This window comes from Crotalus tigris, unplaced genomic scaffold, assembly GCF_016545835.1.
Source record: "Crotalus tigris isolate CLP2741 ecotype Arizona unplaced genomic scaffold, ASM1654583v1 scf7180000024474.295514, whole genome shotgun sequence".
Classification (NCBI taxonomy): Eukaryota; Metazoa; Chordata; class Lepidosauria; order Squamata; family Viperidae; genus Crotalus; species Crotalus tigris.
In genome coordinates, this window is record NW_024100645.1 from 45,255 (window position 1) to 66,479 (window position 21,225).

Genomic DNA, 21,225 nt, shown 5'->3' on the forward strand with positions numbered 1-21,225 from the left:
TGGCAGCCGGCAGTAAGCAGTACTGCCCTACTGCCTTCTAACCGCTGAGCCACCACGGCGCTTTAAGTACAATTACTTTCATACAACAGTATGTAATCTAGTTATTAGGAATGCATAAATCCTAGTAATAATAGGGCCTGGGTTGCTGTGATACTACCACACGTAGGCATAAAGATCGATGGTTCAAAAAAAAAAAAATCAGTTCTGTGGATACAGGAACAGCTTTTAATAAAAACAAACTAACTCACAAACGTTCATTTTAAAATACCTTTTTAGCCAGATTATACCAGCCAGTTACAAAAGAGGTTTTTACTTAGAAATTTCCTTCCTACTGCACTTTTTGATAAGCTTTTTTCCCCACTATCAATCATTTGTATGCTGCCTATTCAAGCAACTCTCATGGAATTTATAATATGAGCCTTTTCCTGAAGAAGCAAAGTTTTCTTCCGTAACCATGGGAATTTTTCCTTGTGTGGGAGCTCTGCTGCTGGATTTTGAGACAGCTGCATCCACTCAACTGGGCTGCCAGCAATGGATGAATTCAGACAAGTCCTTTGCATACTCTTTCACTGCTTGCTTCTCTCAGGGGGGCAGGTTAAGTCCGAGACTACGAAGGGTCTGGAGGAAGAAAGGAGGAGGGGGGGCCACTAAGAGAGTGCGGGAAGAACAGCAACCATCAGGAAGGAGAAGCTGGTGAAGGTGGAGGTGAAGCTGCAAGCGAAACATCACTTGTTCCCGCAACCGGAGCTTTTGCATCACATGTTCTTCTAGAGCCTATCAAGAGGTTGGGAGAGTAAGAGAAGGAAGGGCATCATAAAGAGTTCCTCCGTCAACCCTACTTACAATCGTTATTTTACAGGTAGTTCTCGACCTGCGACTGTAACTGACCCCAGAATTAACGGTCGTAAGTCACTGCAGTTATTAAGTGGGCCACCATAAGACTGGGCCTAATTTTAGGACATTTTTTTTACAGCGGTTGTTAAATGAACGTGATGATTGATAAGTGAATGTATTTTACCCAATAGGCATTTGTTTGGTTTTTTTGCCAGAAAACAGAAGTGAATGCTGGAAACCAATTAAAAAATGTCAAAAATTGTGTCCCAAAGGTTTTGCTTTTTCAAAAGGCAACTGGACTTTGGTTTTCCTTGAAGACGTTTCGCTTCTCAGCCAAGAAGCTTTTTCAATTCTGGCTGAATGGTGCAGAATGAAAGGATTTAAATCAGAGATGTCAAACACAAGGCCCGGGGGCCAGATGTGGCCCGCAAAGTGGTTTCATGTGGCCCGCAAAGCCATCCTGGAAACAGCGAGGGAACGGCCCCCTCTGCCTTGGCCCTGGCCCTGGCCGGCCGGGAACCAATGTACAATTTTCTGGTGGCCATCTTGGCACTTGCCCCAGTGGACCATGCCTTGGCACTTGCCCCGGTCCCACCCCCTTCTGCCAGAGACCCTCAGATCTGTCCCACTCCTTTATGCCTGTCTCCATAAAAAGCATCCCGTCTTCTGCCATTAAGCTACTCCCTTCCACAAACATCACTTCTAAAGTTATAAAAGTTCTTATTATTTCCTGCCTTTTATCTATACAGCACTCAAGGTAAACAATCTAAATTATTATCAGCTAATGTGCAATTACCTTTATTAGTGGTGCAATTCAAAAAAGGCCCAGGCATAATTCCTTTATTGAAAATGGAAGGAGAAATACATTTATTTCTGGAAGAAAGGCACTCCGTTGCCTGCAGCTGACCAAGGAGAAGCTCCTTTCTCATATATCTCACAACTGGGCCTCTGAGAGTACAGGCAACTTTAACAGTATTTATCACTTTATTTATAGCCACAAAATATACAAACAAAATAAGACTGAGGTTCAGACCAAATCTTGTTACAGTCTCTAAAGAATTTCAGAATGTGGATGGAAGCCAATGTTAATGCAATTTGTCACTTTGGAGAAACAGTCTCAAAGGTGCTTTTTCAATAGGCAACTGGACTTTGTATTTCCTTGAAGATGTTTTGCTTCTCATCCAAGAAGCTTAGAATGGAATGGAATGGAATAGAATAACAGAGTTGGAAGGGACCTTGAAGGTCATCTACTCCAACCCCCCACCCAAGCAGGAGACCCTATACCATTTCTAACAGATGGGAGTCCAATCTCTTTTTGAAAGCCTCCAGTGATGAAGCTCCCACAACTTCTGAAGGCAAGTTGTTCCATTAGTTCATAGGTTTTAGCCTCCAGTCCCTTAATCATTCTCTCTGCACTTTTTCTAGAGTCTCAACATCTTTTTATAGTGTGGAGACCAAAACTGGATGCAGTATTCTAGGTGTGGTCTTACTAAGGCTTCTTCGGTTCTGACTGAATGGTGCAGGATGGAAGGATTTCAATCAGTCAGTCAGGACTGAAGAAGCTTCTTGGATGAGAAGCGAAACATCTTCAAGGAAAAACAAAGTCAGTTGCCTTTTGAAAAAGCACCTTTGGGACAACCCATGACCTGGATGATTGGGAATCTCTATAGACATCAAAAATTGTGGCTATGTGAGTGCGAGATGCTGCAAATGGCTGTTAGGCGAGTCAGTGGCCAAGCAACCAAAATGCAATCCCATGATGGCGTTTGCAATGTCCCACGGTCACGTGACACTGTTTCACGATGGCTTTGTCAAAAAACAGCACTTACTTCTGGCTTTCGGCAAAACTATAACCGTAGCAAAACTTTGGTTCGCTTAAAGACCTTGGATTCATTTAACAACCACTACAAAATTCCATAAAATTGGGTCGGTCACATGACTCACCCATTTTATGACTGTCACATCAAACCACCGTTAAGGGCCAGGCTCCATTACGGTGGTATGCTGAGGACTACCTGTGTAGAATGTCTCTATGTGTTTCAAACTCCAGGACCAGCATCCATTTTGCAATTTGGTACCTGTGTCCGAGGCGGACTCTGCTCAGCGGGCAAGAGAAAGGGTTCTCCAAGAACTGTTCCCACCCGAGGGGAATACACATGATCTCCCAGCACCGGGCTCAGGATCAACGTCAGGTGTACCTGTAGCTGGTTCCGAAAGGCTGCGATAGAGAATATAAGAGAAGAGTGACAGTCTAGAGCAGTGGTTTTCAACCTTTTTAATGCCGCGACCCCCAACCGATCATAAGTCGAGGACTACTCAACTGGTCATAAGTCGAGGACTACTCAACTGGTGCAGCACCATTTGCAGAATGGGACTTTTGGCGGGCTCAGCAGGGCAGAGACAGCCTGGACAATTCCTATTGGCTTTTGAAAGCCAATAGAATTAGACTCTATTCAAGAGAGTCTATTCTATTGGCTTTCAAAAGCCAATAGAATAAAAGGGAGTAGCACAGCTAAGGAAAAGGGGGGAAAAATGGCGGACTGCGTTGTTTGGCGACCCCCGTGAAATGGTCGTTCGACCCCAAATGGGGTCCCGACCCACAGGTTGAGAACCACTGATCTAGAGCCTGGCTATTTCCACCAAAAAAACATCAGCTCCAATTCCAACGGTTTGGCAGGACCTGCTAAGCTTTTTTTAAAAAAGGGATTTATAATAGGGTCTACACCAGGGGTTCTCAACTTTGGCAACTTTAAGACTTGTGGACTTCAACTGGCTGAGGAATTCTGGGAGTTGAAGTCCACAAGTCTTAAAGTTGCCAAGGTTGAGAACCCCTGGTCTACACACACGGCATCCAAAAACAGGATAAAACAAAAACAATAACACGTCCTCACTCTATCCCAGTGATGGTGAACCTTTTAGAGACCGAGTGCCCAAACTGCAACCCAAAACCCACTTATATATCGTCGGGTGCTGGGTGGGTGTGGCCCATTGGGTGGGCATGGTTGCGGTGGTAAGGGCAGACTGGGTGGGACTAAAAAGTTCAATCAATCAATTCCAACTTTGTGAGATTTTTTTTCCCCGTGAGAAGTTGAAATTGATTGATTGAACCTTTTTTTTTTTTTTTTTGCACATGGCAGCGGAGGCCTAAAGCGAAAAGTTTTTATAAAACCCAGCTGAAAGCCTAGGACTGGGGCAATGGTGAGTGTGCGCACATAGAGGGCTCTGCATGCCATCTGTGGCACACATGCCATAGGTTCGCCACCACAGCTGTATCCCAATCCTCTGCCCCAAAATATGATAATCTATACCGGGAGAAAAAAAAGCACTCAAAAGGTCAAGGCTTAATTACATGGGTTTTTTTCCCCCCAGCATGCATTTTGCAAAGTGTTTGGAAATAAGCAAGAGGAAACAACAAAGTGATGGAACGTGGAAAAAAAAACACACAGGAAGAATAAGAGCAGGTAATTTGGGGTGGAGTTGTAAGAGGAAGGGCAAAGAAAGAGCATTAAAACGAGAGACAGAAAACAGAAACTAAGAGGTATCGGAAAAATGTTAACAGTCAACTTGCCAGAGAAGCCCTGTCCTCTATATCAGTGTTTCTCAACCTTGACAATTTTAAGGCATATGGACTTAAAATTGTCAAGGTTGAGAAACACTGCTCTATATAAATGAGGACATTGTCAAATTCCATTTAGTTTGTGAGAAATCAGGTAAAAAGAACAAGTTTCTATACAATTATGAGACTCAGAACTTGATTCCTAAGTTTCTTTGCTTGTTTTTAAAGGTCACAAATCCCAAACTGCTCGACTTATGACCGTTCAAGATTACAATGGCCTCAAAAAGGGTGCTTTGCAGCCCATAAAGCAGGCGTCATAAAAATGTTACTACCCACCTTGTGGTCATGTGACCTGAACAATTTCTGGTGCTTGGCAACCAACGCTCATTTACAACCAGTTGCCAAGCACCCTCCAATCACATGACTGCCATTTGCAATCTTCTCAGGAGGCAGGGAACACTGCAAGCAGAGGGGATGGGGGTGAACTGAAATCCTTCTGTGGGCTACAGGAACTGAGCTGAAATCAGCCAGCCGAAAATCCATGCATGGAGGGGAGGGAAAATCCTAAAGATTTCAGCTCTGTTCCTGCAGCTCGACGAAGGATTTTCCTTCCGTGCACAGAGGGGAGGGAAACTCTCTTAGTGGGTTGCAGGAACATTTGTGAACGAAAGGGCTGCCTGCCAGGAGGATTTCAGTTTCGTACAGAACTGAATTCCTCCTGGCAGGCACATCGTTTTGCTCTATCTGCTTAACAATGCAGGAGATTGCTTAATGACTGCTATCAGAGTGCTGGGATTGTGGTTGCCGAGCAAGGCAGTCATGTGGGCATCTGGCTTAACAACCCTTTTATTCAGTGACTGAGATTGGGAATTGTAACCAGGAACTCGATCACTAAGCAATCCAGTCATAAGGGACATGGTCATGCAGCCGTGCCAACTTATATTCCTGTTGCTGCCATTAAGTGAATCCTGTATGGTTGCAGCATCCCACAGTCATGTGATTGCCATTTGTGACCTCCTACAAGCTTCCTCACTGACTTTGGTTATCAGAAGTCAGCAGGAAAGTGGGCAAATAGCGATGACATCATAATTTCGAGCTGGTTCGGACATTACCCCTGAATTGTATCTGAAGAGGGATGAGAGGGAAAGTAAAGGAGGGAAGAAGAAAGTAAGAAGGTTGGAAGAGGAGGAGGAGAAGTGGGGAGAAAGGGGAGGAGAGTGGTGAAGGGAAGAAAAGAAGAGAGGAAGAAGAGAAGAAAGGGAGAAGAGGGAAGGAAGGTAGAGAAGAAGGAGTGTGGATACAGTGAAAGGGGAAATGGGCGAGCAACACCAAAAGTCATGTGTATGTATTTATTTCATTTTATTAAAAGTATCTTATATATGAATGTAAAAAGAATGTATGTTAATATCTGATAAATATCACAGTATATCACGGTATATGTATGGGGGAGAGTTTGGAAAAATAAAAAATTATTAAAAAAATAATAATAATAATTTCGAGCTGATTGCCGAGAGCCCAAATACAGTAACAATCATGTAACTGCAGCGCATTCGGGACCATTATCACTTCTAAGGGTGACTGAATGAGTGGTTATTAAACGAGGACTACGTGTAATCCACTTTTCAGGATAGTTGAATTGCCCACTTTGGGCTGTTGTTCCCTTAGGCATCCTCTGCTCTACTCAGGCTTTGTAACTCACTTGTCACTGGCTGCAGCTGCAAAAGGGCACAGCCCTCCTTTGAGTCCAGCACTTTGTAGTAGGTCAGTGTCTTTTTTACCTCCTTCATTTGCAAGCTCTTACGAGAAGGGGAAGCCTCTGGCACTACCTGTAATCCAGAGACACATCGGCATTAGCATACGCTCTGACCACCTGTCAAGCACAAAGGATCAAAAGCAAGCGGTACACTCCAGCCCAGAAGAATTATTATTCAAGCCTATACACAAGAATCTACTCAACTAACGGTCAGCACTAAACTGGTGCTAGTTAAGAGTCAACAGAACTTTTTTTGGGGGGAGGGGCTAGATTTGGATCTCTTATGGTCACGCAAGGGTTCCAAACTGATGGTGCATTTAATTCCGCCCTCCCCAGTTCTGCTTGCTCTTCTCCCACATCACCTAACTAAATCTGTGCCTGTGACGACCCAGGGCACAGCACAGAGGCAATGCAGTCAGCTGGCAATTCAAACAGTTCTTTTATTGCTCCACTTTTTCCCCAGATGCTCCCATGTTTGCTGGCAAGACTCCAACAACAGAACACACACCCCCTTCAGCCGACTCTGGCTGAAAGTAGGTTCAAATACAGTCTGATTAGCATAAGAAAATACTCAAGGCCATAGAGATAACAAGGAAGGAAACATAAACTTAACGAGTCTGTTTGAATCCTAGCTTGCCTGAGCAGTTTTCAAAAGAGAGAATCCGAAATATAGTCTGATAGTCAAAGTTTCCAGGTTTCCAAACAGAAGTCACAGATCAGCAGCCATACACAACACTCCAAGGAATCAGCGTTTGTTCCCGACAAAGGCCCCTCCCCACAGCATCTCCTTAAATCTCAATCTCCAGGTGTTCCTTGTGGAGAAGGGCGGGACGCTCTCCTCCCCAGGCAGTTGAGCCTGCCTGCGTTGTTCCCTCCTTCTCTCCACTCTCCAAGCTCTAGGTCAGTGTTTCTCCACCTTGACAATTTTAAGGCATGTGGACTTCAACTCCCAGAATTCCACAGCCAGCATTGCTGGCTGTGGAATTCTGGGAGTTGAAGTCCACATGCCTTAAAATTGTCAAGGTTGAGAAACACTGCTCTAGGTTCAGGTCGGGGTGGCCCTTGCTCATCGCCTGAACTCTGCCTCTCCTGTTCCTATCCTGAAAGGCCCTGGCTTGCCTCGGCCTGCTCTTCCTCACTTTCCTCTGAAGCCCTGGATACCTCTCCCTTGGCCTCCATAGGGTCCCATTCCAGTTCATTTTCCTCCGCAGATTCTGGCTCAGATGGAGGCATGACACTGCCCATGGCAGGAAGTGCAATCCCAGATTGGCAATACTGGGATTCTTCTGAACCTGTCACCCTCCCTGTCCAGAACAGCCGCTAGAAGTCTCCCAGAACCACAGTCTAAAGCTCCTCCATCCGTATCCCCAGTCAGGTATCCATCCCTGCCCTTACCAGATCAAAGCCATCAATGTCCACCAGCTTGAGGGCTGTATGAATTTCTCCTTCTGTAGCTACTGGAGTCCTGGTAGTAACAGCACTGCAAGGAGAAGGATATCGGGCAATGCTTTGGAAATAATAAGTGTACTTGGATTGCAAATTTTCCAAGAAAATGAGTGACTCCACACTTTCCCATCCATCCCCTCCCCCAAAGAAAACAATACAAAATGTTTTCTCACCAGTAAGTAGCAACTGGATCTTTTTTCTTCTTACACCGAATATAAAAATCTTGGAGATATCGGGTGGTGTTTGGGCAACTTGACAGCAGAACAAGCCCAGAACCTTCCCTACAAAAATGCAAAGTTTTTTTTTTTTTAAAATATCCATCGGTTCTTTAACAGGAGCTATTAATAAATCTCACTGAATGGACAAACTAAGGATTTGTTTGAAACCACTCAACTAATTTATAGTCATGATGGGATCTCAACTTCGGACATTTTCCATTCTAAAATGCAGCCTCAGTTTACATCATGTCAGGAGTCATGGCTGGCTTAGCCCATAATCCTGGGTAATCCTATAACTGGCTTGAATATACTAATCAAATCAGACAAACTCGACTTATAACCAGTTAAGCCCATAATTGTGATGTAATGGTCATTAAGTGGGTCACCATGTGACATACCCAATTTTATGACCCTTTTTGTAGCAGTCAGTAAGTGAATACAATGGGATTAAGCAAATATTATACCGTGTTTGCCTAAAATTAAGACCCGGTCTTATTTTTTATTTTATTTTTTTGCCTCCAAAAGAGGCACCAGGTCTTAATTTTGGAGAATGTCTTACCTTAGGACCACCACAGCCAGGCCTCCCATATCCCACCACCTGTTGCGCCGCTGCTTGACTTCTTCTGTGGCTGCTTGCTGCCACTTGTGGCCAGACACCATGTGGCACATTGTGCTGTTGCCGCTACTCCAGTCAGGAGGCCGCATGGTGCTATGCGCCATTTCTGCTACTCACGGCAGGATGCTGCATGACTCTTTGGGCTGTTTCTGCTGCTCGCGGTAGGACGTCACATGGTGCTTTGCGCCGTTTCTGCTGCCGGCAGCAGAAATGGCCCAAAGAGCCACGCAGCACCCTGCCGGGAGGAGCAGAAATGGCGCAAAGCGCCATGTGGCGTCCTGCCGAGAGCAGAGGAAATGACCCGAAGCTCTGTGCGGTTTTTTGCCACGAGCAGCAGAAATGGTGCACAACACCATGCGGCATCCTACTATGAGCAGCAACGGCCTGAAGCGCTGTACAACCTGCTGCGGGTGGTGGCACTGGCGTGATGAGCCATGCAGCTTGACAAGTGTCGGGGTGTGGGAGGCCTGGCTGTGGTGGGCCTACCGGTAAGGTAAGCGGCTGTGGGGCAGCTTCACCCCCGCATCCCTGCCCTATCCTGATTTTTAGGCATGCGCCTCGCCCCCAAACTAGGGCTTATTTTTGGAGTAGGGCTTATATTAGGCCCACCCCCTAAAATCAAGCTAGGGCTTACTTTTTGGCTGGGACTTACTTTCGGGGAAACACGGTAGTTATTAAGTAATTCCATTGTGTCTATCTGGCATTTTTTTTACTGGAAAACAGAAGTAAACACCAGTTTACATGCTGGCTGGGAAATTCTGGGAGTTGAAGTCCACAAGTCCTAAAGTTGCCAAGGTTGGAGACCCCTGATTAAGGACATCATACGATGGCCTACGAAGAAGCAACATCGTTTTTACAATTAAGCAGGCTAGATGATGGAAGGTAAGTAGTATGTGCTCATATTAAATCATGATATCCTGACTTAGCTTTCATCTATCACGTTTACATTTCCCCTGGAATTAGGATTCAGCTACTTACTTTTCTGGAGCTTTGATCACTTGGAGATCTTGTGGGAGATTTAGATTCTGGCTTAGCTGTGGCAGAACAGACTGCAAAGTCAGGTCTTCTGGCTTGCCTGTTGGAGGAAGAGAGACCCTATCAATGGCACACGTTCTGACCCAATCTCATTCACTACTCCTTCCTTGGTAAGAGTTCTTTTTCCCTTACTACTGGAGGTCTGCTTGTCCTCCAGATCAGTGGTTCTTAACCTTTTTGAACGAATCGCCCCCTTGAGCCAATGACGAATTCTCATCTCCCCCCTCCCCCAACATAACCTCTCAGTCACAACACAGGAAATAATTCTTCAATTTATGCAAACACTTTTTTTGTTTTCTTTAAAATTGTCATCAGGATATATTGATGCAAATAATTTATTTCCAGTCTTTTTCCCATATCTCCCATATTCTGGATAATGGCGTGCCACTGTATGGGTAGAGGCTGCTGCGCAACGCACATGAAGATAAGTGATGCGTATTCACATATGTACGGCGTTCTGTACTGAAGCTAGCTGGAAGAACATTTGAAAACACAATTCAATCCACTAATAGCGAGCGATCTGATGTTTTTGTATGATAGATATACAGCGATTCACTGTATGAAAAAGTCTCAAAAGTGTCCCCAAAACTTCTCGCTCCATCGCCCCCATATCGCCCCCTTTTCGTTCCTTCGCCCCCGTGTCACCCCTTTGTGTTCCATCGCCCCCCTGAAAAATTAAATCGCCCCCTGGGGGGCAATATCGCCCAGGTTAAGAACCACTGCTCCAGATTAAAATTAATATCAGTTCCCAGTTTATTTGGAGAAAAAAAACTGCTATCTTCACATTTCTCCTAAATTATTTGCAGAACAGTGCTAAACAGCCAATGTGCAAATTACCTTCACTGATTTAGAAAGAAGGCTTCATCATTTCATGTATAAGAAAAGTATCCAAGGCAGCTACCCCATACCCCATTCAGTCACAGGACTGCATACCTGATACAGGGATACCGCAAGGTTTGTTAATGGCCACAAGTGTACCTGAAATACAAAATTGAAAGGATAAATGGCAATGAGTTCAAAACAATTCCAGGACAGGCTTACAGATTACTCCACAATTCAAAACAATGGTATAGTGGGATTGTATAATTCACAGGTTACGGTGGGTTGGCTTTGGGGGAGTAGCTATGGCTATTTTATTACACTTCACAATTCTTGTGTTCATTCCTTTCTTCCCATTTTCTTTTAAAATCAGGGGAAGGAGAAAGAGAACATATAGACATTTGAAAAAGGTACAAAGTAACTTAAGTTGCAGTCTCTGCCAGTTTCCTATATAGGCTGTCCTTATTTAGCAATTACAATTGGGCCTGACAAATTGGTTGTTAAGCAAAACAATTGCTAAAATGAAATTGCCTCTGTGCAAATGATTTTACTTCAACTTTTCTCTGCTTTGCAGTTCTGCGATGGTCATAAATGCAAGGCTTGGTCCTAAAGTTATTTTTTCCATCACTGTGGTAGCTGTGAATGATGCTAAACGAGGACTGCCTGTATCAGCAGAAAGGATTCCATTGCAAATGCCCACGAATGACATAAATATCTACGTCTGTTTCTTTCTTCAACAATAAAAACCACTTTTGATATTCCATTGCAAAGTTTAGAATCCTGCCAGTCCAAGTACACATACAGGTAGTCCTCGACTTACAACCGTTCATTTAGTGACTGTTCAAAGTTACAAAGTTAGCACTGAAAAAGTGACTTACAGCAGGACCGTTTTCCACACTTAACGAGAGTTACAACATTCCCATGGTCACTTGATCAAAATTCAGATGCTTGGCAACTGATTCATATTTATGAGGATTGCAGTGTGTCCTGGGATCATGTGATCAGCTCTTGTGACCTTCTGAGAAGCAAAATCTATGGGGAAGCCAGATTCACTTAACAACTGTGTTACTAGCTTAACAACTGCAGTGATTCACTTAACCACGGGGGCAAGGAAAGTCGCAAAATAGGATCAAAGCTTACTTAACAACTGCTTTGCTTAGCAACAGAAATTTTGGGCTCAACTGTGGTCATAAATTGAGGATTAACTGTACACGAGATTCAACATACTGAACTATAGTTTGCTCAACCACATCATTTACTCAGTAAACCATACTAGTTGAGATCACACGACATAGTAAACCAAGATCAAGCCACATTATAGCTTAGCATCTTTAAACTAGGTCATATCCCTCCAATAGTCTTAAACAGACCTGTGTGCCATCAAACAGGAAGAAGCTTCCTAATCAAGTATTGTAGCTTATTAAAGGCTTGATAAAAGTCCAGTTGCTCTACTGGAGCCAAGCAGATGTTTCTGGGAAAAGGACAAAGCCAATGTGAAGGCAAAAGTTTGCTGCTCCTTAGCTGCTGGGGATTCATTTGGGATATTACATGAAGGTCCTGCCCCCTCCTCTGCCCGTTCAAATCTCCTGCCCTTCGGTTTCAATGTTTGCCCATACATTCCAGGACAAGGATGATCGACAGGCCTTCCAAATTTTGTTGGGGTCTACTCACCGTAAGCCCCAGCTGGCACAGTTAACTGAGGATGATAGGAATTTGAATTCAGCAATATCTGCAGGGTTCCCTACCATTGACTCAAGAATTATGAGAGAACGTACGTACCATCCGCATGTACTATAGATGCTTCCAGTAGTTTCAGCAACGAATCAGGCTCCAGTGGCTTTAACGGTTTCAAGTAGTTTATTTTACTGGGTCTTTCTCCCATTGACTTGTCTAATTTTTTTAGCTTCAGCAAGTGATACCTAAGTCAAATGAAAATTGTTTAAAAAACCCACTTGTATTCTAAGCCAGCTGTTATCTTCATATTCATTCTCTTTTTTCCAATAATTATTATTTTTTATCTAAATCAGGAGTCTTCAAACTTGACCCTTTTATGACTTGTGGACTTCAACTCCCAGAATTCCTCAGCCAGGCACGCTGCCTGAGGAATTCTGGGAGTTGCAGTCCACAAGTCATAAAAGGGCCAAGTTTGAAGACCCCTGATCTAGATGAATACCTTACCACCACCATTCTTGGCAGTTAACAACTGGAATTATGCTCATCAAAAGTTTCACAAAATGTAATGAGGGGGAAACCTGTGACAGCCTAGATGTTGCTGTAGAGCAGTGAGTGTTTCGAACTGCAGAGCAGCAATCTCCAAAGAACTGCTACTTCCTTCATTGTATATAAGAGATCAAGTGAATGGATAGCAATAGCACTTAGACTTATATATCTCTCCATAGAGCTTTACAGCCTCTCTAAGTGGTTTACAGAGTCAGCATATTGCCCCCAACAACCTGGGTCCTCATTTTACCGACTTTGGAAGGCTGAGTCAACCTTGAGCAGGTCAGGATTGAACTCCTGGCAGTCAGCAGTGAATTAGCCTGCAATACTGCATTCTAACAATGCCTGGAGAGGAGAGGCATTTTAATGTGAACACAGTAAATCAGGGGTCTTCAAACTTGGCCCTTTTCTGACTTGTGGACTTCAACTCCCAGAATTCCTCAGCCAGCATGTCATAAAAGGGCCAAGTTTGAAGACCCTTGCAGTAAATGAATAAGAACTACTCTAAAGGATCATTCCATACTAATTTTGAAACGAAATTGGCGTCATTGACTTCCTTTGTCTTGAAATTCTCACAGGGCAGCTAGATGTTTTATATTTATTTATTTATTTATGAGACTTATATACCGCTTTAAGTGCAAGCACTCTCTAAGCGGTGTACACCAGTAAACAATGTATATATATATATATTTACATTGCCCCCAACAATCTGGGTCCTCATTTTACCTACCCCGGAAGGATGGAAGGCTGAGTCAACCTTGAGCCGGTGAGATTTGAACCGCTGACCTGCTGAACAAAGTCAGCTAAAGTGGCCTGCAGTACTGCACTCTAATTGCTGCGCCACCTCGGCTCATATATGAAGCTTGGCTGAAAAAAGAGCTTTCTAAACCTGTTGACATGAACAAATTTTAGAAACATCCAGGCTTAGAAATGGAAGCTGATGTAAATACATATGGATTTGCTATTCTCTCTTCAATTTCAAACCAGGTAATAAGAGTGGGCTATATATAAATGAAACAGCCATTCTTGTATTTCAATGTATTTCTAAGAAAATTTGAAATACAACTACAGCCATTCAATACTTCCCTTGCTCAACTCCCATGGATTTCATTCATGGATTTATTTGGAGAGGCAGACAAAAGTAGCTCAAGGTAGCTTCTCATTTATAAACCCGGAGAAGAAAAAACTATCCTGCACATCAATGTTTCACAACCTTGGTAACTTGAAGATGTGTGGACTTCAACTCACAGAATTCCCCACATAACTGGCTGGGGAATTCTGGGAACTGAAGTCCGCACATCTTTCAAGCTACCATGGTTGAGAAATATCGATGTACATGCTTACAAGGTTGGTGCAATAAACAGGTCCAGACGAAGCCTGAAAGACAGCTGGCTTGAATTGTCTCTCGGCTTCTTTTCCTCTAATACAGTGCTTCTCAACCTTTTTAATGCTGCGACCCCCAACCGGTCATAAGTCGAGGACTACTCAACTGGTCGTTAAGTCGAGGACTACTCAACTGGTGCAGCACCGTTTGCAGAATGGGACTTTTGGTGGGCTCAGCAGGGCAGAGACAGCCTGGACAATTCCTATTGGCTTTTGAAAGCCAATAGAATTAGACTCTCTTGAATAGAGTCTATTCTATTGGCTTTCAAAAGCCAATAGAATAAAAGGGAGTAGCACAGCTAAGGAAAAGGGGGAAAAAAAGGCGGACTGCGTTGTTTGGCGACCCCCGTGAAATGGTCGTTCGACCCCAAATGGGGTCCCGACCCACAGGTTGAGAACCACTGCTCTAATAGGAGAACTTCCAGTCATTCTGGAGGTATCTCTGCAGCTCCCTCTTTGCGAGAAATGCAGGCAAGGGATGTCACCACTGACGAAGCGTACTTCTTCCCTTGCGGCATTTCTTGCCCGCACGAGTCATGCTTGTTGAGCTTCTTCTGCCTGGAGATTCTCAGTCATTTAGGTCCTGGCAAAACAAGAAAGTCCAGTTGCCTCCTGAAAATGCACCTTTGGAACAACCATGACCTGGATGACTGAGAATCTCCACAGACATTTAGCTATGCACTTTGGGATGAAGCTGCTCCGAATGGTACAGGAGTATGAAAGGATTTCCAGAAAACGTTGCAGACTACAGGAACCATTGGCGCTTCAGTTTGAGATGCAGACCACACAGCCTGTGCTACTCTTCACAGTGAAGGGACACAGGGCAGAAAACGTCCTGCAGCCAAGAAGGCTCCACACACATTGGTAATACTCAGGTAACCCCGAGGGCACAAATAAACTTTCAAATGACCTCAACGACTCTCTAAAAGGAGCCAAATGATCAGCTGTCTGCAAGGAGTATAAATCCTTCCATTTCCCCCCTATCCAGTCTGAGCAGAAGAAGCTTCTTGGATGAGAAGCAAAACGTCTTCAAAGAAAAAACAAGAAAGTCCAGTTGGCCTCTTGAAAAAGCACCTTTGGGGCGTTCTGCCTGTCACCACACAGACAGAAGCCCCGGCAAAAGAAGGCGAGTTAAGATGCTAATGCAGGGGTCTTCAAACTTGGCCCTTTTATGACTTGTGGACTTCAACTCCCAGAATTCCTCAGGCAGCGTACCTGGCTGAGGAATTCCGGGAGTTGAAGTCCACAGGTCATAAAAGGGCCAAATTTGAAGACCCTTGTGCTAATGGAAACTGACCGATTTTCTTACCAAGCAGGCGGGGTGCTGAAATGCGCGCGCAGCCTTCCGCGCGCGCAGTCCACGCGGCGGAGGCTAATCCTGAACATCCCGAGCGCGCGGCAAACAGCCCGGAAGCATCTACTGGACGGTAGACACACGTACGACGACTGCCTGCCTCACCTGTTAGAGGCACGGTCGCTGCTGGGAGATGTAGTTTCCTGCGAGAGAGCAAATGCCGTATAGCACCGCCTCTTTTTCCCTGTTAAAAAAAAAAAAAACCAGGAGGACCCGCCCGTCCGAGGAACAGAACAGCCACTGACTGAACTACCAATGCGCGGGAGGCGGAGCTCCCAAAACAATACGTTAGCACATGTTAACGCATGCGCTCTTTGCCTTGGCGGTCGCTTTCTGCCCTTCGTGAAGATGGCTTCGCGCGCGGGACCTCGAGCCACGGGAACCGATGGCAGCGACTTCCGGCACCGGGAGCGCGTGGCCCAGCATTACCAAATGAGGTGGGGTGGGGTCGCGCTCATGCACCCATTAGGAAGCCAATTTCCCCCTCCTCCCCGTCTTTAAACCTGCATGTTGCAGCATCGGGAGCTGCCGCTTTCCTGTCTGCCCTGTCTGATCCATACTCTGCAACCGACTCGACAGGACGATTGTCGTTGGCTCTCCTACCGATCATTGAATTGGTGGTTTCCTCTAAAATGAGAGTCATTTAGTGCATTCCCCCCCCCCCTACCTTTTTATATAAGCTCCTTTCCCCAAAGGTAAAAGGCGGGAGATAGCATGCTGCTCGATTGTATTTGAATAATGAGGTTAAACACTGCATTTTTCCTTAGATTGCATTCTTGGTGGCTTGTCTTCTACGGCATAAGCCTCTGACCGAAGGAACTGGGTTGTTTTAATTGAGGATATCTGCAAAAATACACAGCAGGCAGCGGTGGCAGCATTTAGCTGAGGTGGTAAGAGCTAAACAGGATTAGTACTTGAGTGGAAATTCACCAGGATCTCTCTCTGGGCTGTAGAGGAGCCTGAGAAGTTGAAAAGCTTTCTAGAAGAAATAGTAGCCAAACATTCTCTTATTGCCCAGATAATGTACCTTTGAGGTCAGTCCGATTTGATTTGCCTGGAGGATGACTTCATCTATAATTAAGAGGCTCTTGCAAGCTTTGAATGAGAAATGCCCTTGTTAAACCAACAAAGCCAATTCTCTAGATCTAAAAGAAGTTTATTGGGAGAAGAAAACACCTAGACAGACTTTCAAATGGAACAAATCCATTCAATCCAGCTAACTTAATGTCTTCATTTTCACCACATTTTTGATACTTATTTCAGAGAGGTTGGCTGGAGGGAGAATCTGGGCCCTCTGCTTCGAAGTTAAGCAAGCCTTCCTTTTTTCTTGGGCATCATCCTCTGCTTTTTGGAGTAGAGAAGATCATTGTCTTAAAGCAGTGTTTCCCAAACTTGACAATTTTAAGTCCACATGCCTTAAAATTGTCAAGTTTGGGAAACACTGTCTTAAAGTATCTTTACTTGTAAACACAGGTTTTAGCAGGATTATTGTTTTATGCAAGTCACTTTCAACTCATGGCAACTTTCTGGAGGAGTACCTACAGTCTTGGCAACCATTTTTGATGTCAAGGGTTCTCCGATGTCATGAGTTTGGCCAACCAATCAATGTATTATTTGGTGCTTATGCCCAAATTACTTACTGATTTATTACATTTTTATCCTGCCTTTATCACTTTGTAAGTATCTCAAGGTGGAGAACATATATAATGCGCCTTCCTCCTCCTATTTTCCCCGCAACAACAACCCTGTGAGCTGAGTTGGGCTGAGACAGAGTGATTGATCAAGTCACCCAATCAGCTTTCATGCCTAAGGCAGAAATAGAACCCAGCACTTTAACCGCTATGGGTTGCTAGTTGATTGATAAAGGGACTGACTTACGATAGTTTTTACTAGTGGCTGAAAAAAGAGGTAAACAGAAAACGAAAGGCAGATTTTATCTTTCCAGACTTTTACCATGTTGTTGACTTATCAGATGTTTGAATGGGCACCATTCTACCATATTGGAAAGTAAGAGATTTGTCATAAGTTCCATGTGACATAGGTGCCAGAAGGTGGTGGGCAGGGGTGGAGTTGAAGAGCAGGGTAAATGTGGTTTAAGTAAATAACTGGGTACAGCTGTCTCGTGGTAATTTAGCTGTTGAAGCTTTTTCCATTGCAACATCATTACGTTGGGTAAAACAGTCACTGAATGTTTGCTTGTTATGCAATGATAAAAGCCCTGGGGCTTTGGGAGAAAAATATTTCTCATGAATGCCTCTTGACCTGTCTCGTGGAACAGCTTTTCTCAGGTTAGGACTGCTTTGCCTCAAGGAAGCAAAAGTCTGTCCTGTAGTTCAGAAGTGGGTAATGAAGCAACCACTGGCACTTTTTCTTAATAGCTGCCAGATTGTCTGCAGTAGCTGGATATTTTTCTTCTGAAGATTATTTTAAATGAAATAAAGGGAAGCCCCCATTGAAAATAAGTACCAGCTTTATTTATACAGATAGTCCTTGACTTACAACCACAACTAAGCCCCACTTTTTAAGCAAGACAATAGTTAACTGAGTTCTGCCCCATTTTACGAACTTTCCTGCCACAATTGTTAAGTGAACCACTGCAGTTGTTAAGGTAGAGTCAGGCTTGTCCCAGCTAGATTCTAGGAAAGAACAACACTCCATTTGGTTGAAGCGATAGGCTCTTTTACTAAGTATTGGTGGTTGCAGCAAAACCAGGCTAGAATTAAAATTCACACACAAAAGTTTACAAACTTTTCTTCTTCATCCCAGCCCTCCCCTTTTGACTGGTTCACCTTCAGTCAGTGATGTGTCACATAGGTGTTTTCAGTATTGCTGGGATGTTTGGTGCAACCCCCATTCCTTTCTCAGGATTCGTGGCCTTGAAGACTGGAACAGGCTGGTTTCTCGCACCTCTGGTTGCCCTCAACCTGTCATCACCCCTTCCCTTTTGGTCTTCTCTACCCCATCCATACTTATTGCCCATTTCCTCTCCTTTCCCCCACCGCTTAACAGTTGATGGCAGGATGCCAACGAGGAGCCAAGCAGAAGGTGGCAGATCTGACAGGTAGTAACAGCTATGAAGTGAATCTGGCTTCCTCAATGACTTTGCTTAGTCAGAAGGTCACAAAAGGTGACCACATGATCCCAGGACACTGTAACCATCATAAATACATGCCTGTTGCCAAGCATCCAAATTTTGATCTCATGACCACAGGGACGCTGCAACGGTCATGTGAAAAACGGCCATACATCACTTTTTTCCAGTGCCATTGTAACTTTGAAGGGTCATTAAACAAATGGTTGTTAAGTTGAGGACTATCTGGGTTTAGGTTTTTGTACTGGAGCTCAAGGAGACATACAAAATATTCCTGTCTTCCATCCTCCCCCAACAACTCTATAAGGTAGGCCCTGGTTGAGAGAGAATGCGACCAGAGTGCATTGGAATGTATATCTCTCCAGTTGTCATCCAGCACCTTAAGCATTACACCACACTGGCTGTCATTTTCAAACAGATATTTACAAAGATGCCTATGAATTCTTTTCATGGTTTCAGAAAATGAATATGGTTAGATGGTATCCTCAAGTTACGGCGGTAAGGGAGCCTGCCCACCAGTCTTAAATCGGGCCACCCACACGGGCGGTTGTCATTAAGCAAATGAATGGCTCACTATCGACCAGTTTTGCCCCAAACGAAATAACTGCCGGTTTTTGGCAAAGCTGCTGTAAAGCATGGTTATATGACTGCGGGATGCTGCAAATAGCCATAAAGGCAGGCCGGTTGCCAAGCGCCCAAAGTGTGATCATGTGACCACGAGGGTTGTGTGCGGCCATCAGAAATTCAAATCCTCATAAGTACCCTCAGAGGTCCAGCATAACACTGAATGGTCACTAATCAACTGGTCGTAAGTTGATGAATATTTGGAAGTATGTTGGCTACAATTAGAAAGGACAAAATGAAGCTGAGTGGATAGAAAGCATCCATGGGGACTAGGGGTGGCTGTAGAGGGCAACATCACAACTTAGTTTTCAATGAAATTTAAATGAATTTTTCTTGTTGCCCTTGATTAAGTCCATTATAGTAGCCGTTTTGTGAAAGTTCTTTCAGAGTTCCAAATGTGTATCCAGTGACTAAATATGTGCTTATCCTGCCATGTCATGCCATTCCTACGGTATGGATCCATGAGTGACATGAGGGCAGAGACTTAATACCATCTCCGATTCATTTCATCTGTTACCCATAGAAGTTGAGCTTCCTGATTCAACCATTCCAGAAGGCCATTGGGTTTGGAAGGCCGCTCTGATTTTTGTTTCAGTTTTTAAAACTCTCTGACTCCTTTTAGCAGAGGATCAAACTCACCATTCCCCTTTGTGTCTTTTCTCTGCTTTCCACAGCGTCTCTCTCAAGTCTGAGATTAAGAAGTTGATCTACATACAGGTGGCCCTGTGGCTGTTGGTGGCAGCACAGATGTGCGTAGCTCACTTCAAACTTCTGCCCCATGACAAGGTGGCCATGCCTTACCAATGGGAGTACCCCTACTTGCTCAGCATCATCCCTTCCCTCTTTGGCCTCTTCTCCTTTCCCCGAAACAACATCAGCTACCTGGTGATTTCCATGATCAGCACTGGCCTCTTCTCGGTGGCGCCTCTCATCTACGGCAGCATGGAGATGTTCCCGATGGCTCAGCAGCTCTACCGCCATGGCAAAGCCTACCGTTTCATCTTTGGTTTCTCTGCAGTCTCTGTCATGTATTTGTTGATAGTGGTGGCGGTGCAAGTTCATGGCTGGCAACTTTATTACAGCAAAAAGCTCTTGGACTCCTGGTTTACCAGCACTCAGGAGAAGAAGAAGAAGTAAACAAGGGGTTGGGACTGCATGCACCAACACTTGCTTGGATGGAGGGGTGGGGAGGAGGGAGAGGTCCCCTGAAGGAGAGGTAGATAGTGCTCTTGGGGTTTCTCTCACATTCATACTGAGCAAATGGGAGATCCAGGGGTTCCAGCTGCCTGATTGAACATTGAACCAGGCTTGGTTGTTTTTCCAGCTGGTGTGACCTACATGGGAGCTATAGGCATGGGTAGTCCTGCTTTGGAAGGGATTTAGGGGATCATCCTTCCAAAGGAGAGGCAACTGATACCCTTTAGAGATATGCTTTCCTCGCTTGACTTAGGCAGATGAAACTTGGAGTCTCCTGTTGGTTTGAATAAACCAATACTGAGCTATGCCACATGCACTTTAAAAGATTCACTTGTGCACTATCTTGAATTACGCTGTGAAAAATTGGATCTTAGTAGGAATAGGAAAGCAGCACACAGCGAGGCCAGGAAACCTTCCTTCCTTCCTTCCTTCCTTCCTTCCTTCCTTCCTTCCTTCCTTCCTTCCTTCCTTCCTTCCTTCCTTCCTTCCTTCCTTCCTTCCTCCCCCCCTCCCTCCCTCCCTCATTCCTTTGTTCCTTCACTCCCACTCCAGAATATTATAGGATCCAACCCTGTCAAGAGATGTGTATGGTCATACTCCCAGGAGTAGCTACCCTGGTGGTAAGAGTTGCCACCTGATTTTCTCCAGCCCAAGCACAGCCCAAATACATGCCAAGCACTGAGGCCTCGTCTGCTGGATTACTTCTCAGCTTAACTTGCCTTCTTTCCCTGTAACCAGCCTATCCACGTTCCAGAGACTCTTGGCCTTTTCTACAATCTGTCTAGGTGGTTCCAGGAATGGCTGCCACCGCCCATCTTTGCTCTCGTGCTTGTGAACCAAATAAAGTGCTATCTTAAAAATCTTGCTCCAGGGTCTTTTGTGGACTGGAAGTGGGTGGGTGGTTGGTGGTGATAGGCAGTTGATAGCAGTTATATCAGTGTTTGTCAACCTGGGTCAGTTTAAGATGTGTGGACTTCAACTTCCAGAATTCCCCAGCCAGCACAACTGGCTGAGGAATTCTGGGAGTTGAAGTCCACACATCTTAAACTGACCCAGGTTGACAAACAGTGACTTATATG

At 44.6% G+C, this 21,225-nt stretch overlaps 2 protein-coding genes across 3 annotated transcripts; one reads left to right on the plus strand and one right to left on the minus strand.

Moving 5' to 3' along the window:
- Positions 1-205: 205 nt before the first annotated feature.
- On the minus strand, positions 206-15,412 carry RPUSD3 (RNA pseudouridine synthase D3). 2 transcript variants are annotated; one of them, XM_039333358.1, is made up of 9 exons: positions 15,190-15,412; positions 12,057-12,196; positions 10,392-10,436; positions 9,402-9,498; positions 7,763-7,870; positions 7,539-7,623; positions 6,090-6,216; positions 2,913-3,052; positions 206-774 (listed from the first exon to the last, which is right to left on the minus strand). In XM_039333358.1, the coding sequence occupies exons 1-9, from the start codon at positions 15,264-15,266 to the stop codon at positions 583-585; spliced, it is 1,011 nt and encodes a 336-aa protein (XP_039189292.1). In that variant the 5' UTR covers positions 15,267-15,412; the 3' UTR covers positions 206-582. The 2 variants fall into 2 exon arrangements, with proteins under 2 accessions (XP_039189292.1, XP_039189293.1); XM_039333359.1 differs by having other exon boundaries at positions 15,178-15,412.
- Positions 15,413-15,512: 100 nt separating this feature from the next.
- Positions 15,513-21,006, plus strand: JAGN1 (jagunal homolog 1). The gene is made up of 2 exons (XM_039333360.1): positions 15,513-15,671; positions 19,624-21,006. Exons 1-2 carry the CDS (start codon positions 15,583-15,585, stop codon positions 20,084-20,086), a joined length of 552 nt encoding a protein of 183 aa, XP_039189294.1. The 5' UTR covers positions 15,513-15,582; the 3' UTR covers positions 20,087-21,006.
- Positions 21,007-21,225: the final 219 nt, after the last annotated feature.

Excerpts from the sequence above, each read along its gene's own strand:
- RPUSD3 (XM_039333358.1), bottom strand. The coding sequence starts at position 15,266 with ATGTTCAGGATTAGCCTCCGCCGCGTGGACTGCGCGCGCGGAAGGCTG. Across the intron at positions 12,197-15,189 it reads TTCAGCACCCCGCCTGCTTG|GTATCACTTGCTGAAGCTAA; the intron begins GTAAGAAAATCG and ends CATTTGACTTAG. Across the intron at positions 6,217-7,538 it reads ACATTGATGGCTTTGATCTG|GTAGTGCCAGAGGCTTCCCC; the intron begins GTAAGGGCAGGG and ends TCTGGATTACAG.
- JAGN1 (XM_039333360.1), top strand. The coding sequence starts at position 15,583 with ATGGCTTCGCGCGCGGGACCTCGAGCCACGGGAACCGATGGCAGCGAC. Across the intron at positions 15,672-19,623 it reads GCCCAGCATTACCAAATGAG|CGTCTCTCTCAAGTCTGAGA; the intron begins GTGGGGTGGGGT and ends TGCTTTCCACAG.